Genomic DNA, 6,000 nt, shown 5'->3' with positions numbered 1-6,000 from the left:
AGGTAAAGCAGCCATCGCTTTGACTAGCAGACGTAAAGCAGACGACGTTAACTGCGTCAACCTGCCGACGCCGTTAAAGAGTGAGGAGTCTCGCCGCACACGAAAGGAAGGGAAAAGTATTTGGGAGGGAACTTCCGGACACTAACCACCCTCACCTCTCGGTTCTTAGCAAACAAACCTCGGCGCCTCGGGACACCTCGCCAGTGAGTCCTTTGACTTCCCTTCTTGATGCGAGTTTGCTAGTTGTTAGACAAAAACAACGTACCGCTCGGGTTATTTCGTCTGCCCTCTCTTGAAAGTTGCAGGGAAGTTAAGAGAGACGCAGACGACGTTGCAAAGGAGCAGACGACGCTGAGATAGGGGGTCACGATCAGCCAATCAGGGCTCGGCGTTCTGACGTCACTGCTACTTCCTTTCTCATGCGCAGAAGACGAAAATGTGCCCACTTGCGAGGCGTATAGTTTTCTGTACTCAAGGCCCCAGCTATCTAGTAGGCCTCGTTGTCCAGCTGCTCACACTGTCCACTTCGGCACCTCGGTTTTCTTCCTCTTGATTTTTTTCTTACAACCGTAGCTATCTAGCTTTTATCTCTCTACTTTATATTTTATCATCCTTTAATAGTGTATTGTTAACTGTTTTTTAAACATATATATTTCTGTATCTCACTCTCGCGTCAAGCGATATGTCGAACGACGGAGGAGCGTCCATGACTAGGAAGGGGTTGCTACGCTTCCATTGGAGAGTTGAGGCGACCTGAGCGCCGATATGACTTTGGGAGGATCGGCTGGAGGACCTCCGACGCGTGCGATGAAACTCAAGCGTGAGCACGACACCGAACCGAACAGGGCCGAGCGAAAGCGTAGCAGAAGCACAGAAAGGAGCGGGAGCACTGAACAACGTCAGGACTGAGTGAGCGGGAGATGCTCAGGGTTGCCGCTAATTGACAAAAAAACACTTTGCATGAAAGTGGACTTTGTTGTAATCAATCGAGTGAACTCATTATTTTGTCTTTTTCAATATTTTTTTTTCTTAAGAAAAACTTAAAAAATATTTACATCGCCAAAATATTGTTTTTTTCGCGTGAATGTGATTTATGCGTTTGAACGAGCTGAGAGACTTCAATCGCTGTAAACACTGTCTAAGTGACATTCACTTGCACTGTCAGCCAAGGCAGAGCTTAAAGGTTATTTGAAAATCCTAAAGGCCTTTGGCGTAAAGCTCCGTTTAGGTGCCTGTCCCACAGAGGTATAACTCGACCGTCTAAAATTCAGCCTCCCATTTTCTCCTCTACCTCACAATCAATTATTTATGGACATTGCCTTACGATTGTTTTGTAATCCATATTGAGGTGAGCTACCATAAAGAAATTACATACATCGAGGTAGCGTATATCTCAAGCTCATAATTCAAAAACACACACACACACTTAAGTTTTTTACACTGAAATTGCAATGTTATCTCATAGATGCAAGGCTTTGCTTTTGTACGAATTAAACCCAATCTTGGGTTTAATTCGTTTGGGAAACACTAATGGCACGTTCACACTAGCAGTTGAGCTGCCTTTCCTAAGTGCTTGTAAATGAGGTTCACAAGCGACCCCGTTCGAATGCACCAAGATGCGATTGGCGGTTTCTTGGCGATAATGTGTGATCTTTCTGGACCAGCGTTTGGCAACCTTGTTTTACAATCCAAAACTAGTTTACTCTATGATCAAAAGACAAAATTTCGCTATTTTGGTGCTCTTTGCACGCATCCCGAGTTTGGGCAGCGGCAGAAGAGACATGGGCACACAAAACCGCACTGGTACTTCCTCCGAGCTCACCCAGAAGCAAAGCCCAGGTAGGCACGTCCTGCTGAATCATGGCCTCCGTGTACAGAATAGAGGAGGATGCCCCTTTTCTTTCAAATGGACCCTTCCCTAATGAATAGCTGACCTCCTTTTCAGAAAAAAAGGGCCAGTTTTTCCCCCTCGTCATTCGCTTTTCCATTTTCGGGGTAGTGAGCAGCATTGGTGGTGCGGGTTCGGTGCTAGCTGATCGTGGTTTGGTCGCTGGACTTACCTCTTGTCCGCTGTCTGTTTGACATTAAGCTAAAATAAATGCCGTACGGATCACCTGTATATCATGTGGTAGGTATGTTTTATTATTTGAGTAGGTGCCCTTTAGTCCTTTTGGTGGCAGAAACGTCAAGAGTCAAGCTATCGCAGCTGTTTTGGGCACCATGCCCGCTCCGCGATAGTGTGGTACAGTGGCATACCGCAATATCCCGATAGGTATCACCGCATTTACACCGAGGCCATCATTGATTCGAACACTACGATTACTATGAGTGGGCCATCTTTTGGTGTTTAACCTTTTAACCGTTCTGGACAAGCCTAGCTCGTCTACCTAAAGCTGTCCCAAAACCATTTAGGACAAATGTATCTCGTCCGCGCACCCTACCTTACCCCTTGGCTGTTTTGAACAGCTCAGGCTCGTTCAGTTTAGTTTGCGGCACTGCATAGAGATGGCAGCACACGTTTTTATAGGACACATTTTCTAAAGATGACGACCGGCTTTAAGCTTTGCCTTTAAGAGTGGAATGTGATAGCGTTATCGGGTCCCATTTGTAAAGCCTTCTCATATAAATGCATGCTCGTTGCCAAGCCATCCAAGAGTGTGCGTGTGGCCTGGTCGGTAGCGTCTTGTGTCATGTGATGTCACACGTGGCTGCAAGCGTTGCATTATGGAATTTACCTGCTAAATATGGCGGAAAAATTTTCTCGAGATTTAGCTACAAAATTTCCCACCGAAGCTAGCAAAAAAATTACTCCCCACAAATATAGCGAGAAATTTTGCGCTAAATTTGGCAGGAACATTTTCCTGCTAAATTTGGCGGGAAAATTTTCTCGCCAAATTAATGGGTAAATCCCATAATGCAACCCGTGCAGCCTCGTGTAACACACGTGGCTGCGGGCATTGAATTATGGGATCTTTTGGTCCCACCTACGTCAGATTTTCTGCGACACAAGCTCCTATAGCAAATTGAGCCAAAAATAGGGGTGGGTTATCTTTCGTGGGTGGGGCATCTTTCGCGATATTGCTGTGCGCGGCATGAGCGGCTTATGGAGCTTCGGCCCTCACTTCAGAAATCCAGCCGACCCAAGAACATACGCATGCACTTCGCACATACCCTGACACACAGGCATTTCGCACCGCCCACACGCCGCGGACGTCCCAGTCATCTCAGCCCTCCCTCCCTACCTTCCCCCCCCCCCCCCCCCCCCCCCTTCCCCTTCGCGGTTGCACGTCTGCTTCGCTTCATGTGCACTTCGCGGTTGCAGATCCGTTTCCAGTGTGAGCGGGCCATCAGACTGGAGCGAAACGCACAATTAATAAAAACCCGAATGATGCAACTCCACTCACTTGCACATGTGCAGTTGAGCCGGAACAAACTTTTCACTGACAAACGAAAGAAAGGTAATCTTATACAGAACTAAGAATGTGTTCCCTTCAGAGGCGAGAAGGCAGGCCCGTCACGTCTCATCGCGAGCAAAGAGTGCGGGCAGGCTGTCCACGGCTGAGCTGTCGTCGATCTCCACCATCATCTTGAGTGGCTTGAAGATGGGAGGCAGGTTCATGATCTCGATAGCTGCCTTGAACTGCTGCCCTATGTTTTTCTGCAGCGACACAAGCACAAAAAGGACCCGTTTGAGGAGACACATAGTGTAAGCACCTCGAGCAGTCCTCACACCAAGTTCTAATCCTAAGATCACTTGACCCATTAGTGATTCCAAACGGTCAATCGGCCAATCTGACTGGCGGCAAACTAAAAGGCACACCGTCTCTTGTGGGCCAAGTCCGAGCACGACATTGCATCTCTCGCGCTTGGGGTTAGAAGCTCCAGTTTTGATGGCTTTTAGGAGCATTTGTGAAATTTTTCGTGAAAATATATTAATTGAAATATTTTGGGAAAAGAGTAGAGAAAGCATCGTGCTAGGAAAAACAGAGAAGTCATACCTGGCCTTCCTTACATTCTCGGCGGAAGTTTTGATTTCAGTGGTTGACGCCTTTGCGTTTTGTATTTCGCGAAGGAACACTCGCTCAAATGATCCAGAAGAAACGATGCAATTTTTTTCGCCCCCCAAGAATTGGAGAACATTTTTTTTTTAAAAAAGCGGGGTGCTCGATAAGAACGTGACCGAGGTTAGAGCATCTCCAGTTTGAAAGAAGTCCCCTCACCCCGATGATGGGGGAGATGAGCTTGCGGAAGAGCTCCTTCTTCTTCTTCTCCGTCACCTGCTTGCCGTCCGGTCCAGGCCCCAGCTTCTCCTCAAACGCCTGCACATCAGAGCCCCAGGCAGTCATGGACCACTGTCACCAGTGTTGGCTCTCGCTTACGCATGCATTACAATCGGAGAGAAAACAACAAAAGAGACTCTGAGCCAGCTTTGGTTGTGTTGCCTTCCTCGAAATTGTCACACCTCTGCTCAGAGCCTAAATTTTCCAAAATATTTTCTTCACATTTCTTGTCTTTTTTGTAGGTATGGTCGCCAAGCGATTTTTCGGAATTCACAGGGACCGGAAAAACGTCCCGAATAATAGATCCAGCAAATGGACCCCAATAAAAGTATGTAGAAATGGGAACAGATGAGTGCAGTTGGCAGCACTAACCTCTATGGCAGAGATGGATATCTTACTCGAGTAGATGTGAATTAGCTATTTCCACGGGTCTCCCGAACCCCCCTCCCCCCCCGAGCACAAAGACAGGGAGACTGGCACATCGTGAAATCACGGAGCGCCACACCTTTTAGATGCTGGCTCTGAGCTCTGGCGTAAGCTCCCTCTCCTGGGGAAATTAATATTTGTAAATTGGAAGGGGTGGAGGAGACCTTTATGTGCCAAAAATCTCGGAGGCCATGGTTGCATTATGCCCTATGTGAGAAGTTTGCCACAGTGCTGTGGAGGCCACGAGCGGGAGAGGAAAAAACAGGAGTGCGTTTACGCTAACGCACAATGTGTGTTGCAGCAAAAGCAGCGTCCCGCAACTGAGAGTCACATTCTTCGGACCCGCACTGGTTTTTCCGAGGTTTATCCACACAGCGTTCAAGTTTCGTCTGTTCTTTAAGCACCTCGAGCACTCATTTACCCGCCAAATGCAACCACACGCTATTGTTTCCCCCGACCTCAACAGCGAGCGCCGGAGGAGGAGAGTAGTTTTGGATGGTCGTGCGCATGCCCCGGCACAACAGGGTGCCGACTACAGCGACGGCGGTGGCGAGTGCAGCAGCGAGTCCCAAGTGCAACGGCTGGCAGTGATCACGCGATTGATGATGTAGCTGACGACATCACCGGGAGTTTTTGCGGAGGAGAACCCCGGAATTCCCCAGGGAGATTCCCAAAAGCAGCTATTGCTCTAAAAATCCTGGGGAAATTTTGAGTGCCCGAGGGGGACCAAAGCGACTGATCGTTAAGCCTCTCTTTGTCCTTCGTAGGGTTTTAGCAGAGGCCATAAAACCTTAAAAACTGACACTGGAGCGAAAGCTCGCACTGCACAACCCAGGGATCCTGGGTTCGATCCACACCCCTGCCCGTTTCAATCTGGATGAGCATCGTACCGGCGTGCGGTCGCGTATCACTACTGCGTGATGCACGTTAAAGACCCCCGGCTAGCCGTTGTACTGCACAGGCTAAATTGCTCACCTAGAGCTGGGCGACAAGTTGCCCGTTGAGGCAGACTAAGTTCTTGGCTGTATAAACATACACATAACCCAATTTCTTTTTTTTTTTTTTTAAACTGACATATTAGCATTTGTTGTTGAAGCAATTCAAGATATATCTTTTTGCTTCATACTTAGTATCATTGCACTGCCAGTGTAACATCTATGAAATCGATTTTGAGCCTGCCTAATCTTGCACCACATGGAGAACTTTCTAGTTTGTGTTTGTTTCACAAAATCTATCATAATCCTCCATTACGTAAAAAGCTACTAATACCCCATTTCTATACACATCCTCGCAT

The 6,000-nt window shown here is 47.7% G+C and overlaps 1 protein-coding gene across 1 annotated transcript in view; it reads right to left on the bottom strand.

The window, feature by feature from the left end:
• Window positions 1-3,462: 3,462 nt before the first annotated feature.
• Window positions 3,463-6,000, bottom strand: part of LOC8035819 (exportin-5) — a 95,692-nt gene continuing 93,154 nt past the window's right edge. Inside the window, exons 32-33 of the mRNA XM_040218121.2 lie at window positions 4,221-4,319; window positions 3,463-3,658 (exon numbers count right to left, since the gene is read on the bottom strand). Coding sequence (XP_040074055.2) covers window positions 3,515-3,658; window positions 4,221-4,319 — 243 coding nt within the window. The 3' untranslated portion in view covers window positions 3,463-3,514. The remainder of the gene's footprint in view (window positions 3,659-4,220; window positions 4,320-6,000) is intronic.

Source organism: Ixodes scapularis, unplaced genomic scaffold (assembly GCF_016920785.2).
Source record: "Ixodes scapularis isolate PalLabHiFi unplaced genomic scaffold, ASM1692078v2 PGA_scaffold10__122_contigs__length_95168666, whole genome shotgun sequence".
Lineage (NCBI taxonomy): Eukaryota > Metazoa > Arthropoda > Arachnida > Ixodida > Ixodidae > Ixodes > Ixodes scapularis.
Note: the sequence above shows the minus strand (reverse complement) of the source record. Positions and strands in the feature narration are given on the sequence as shown.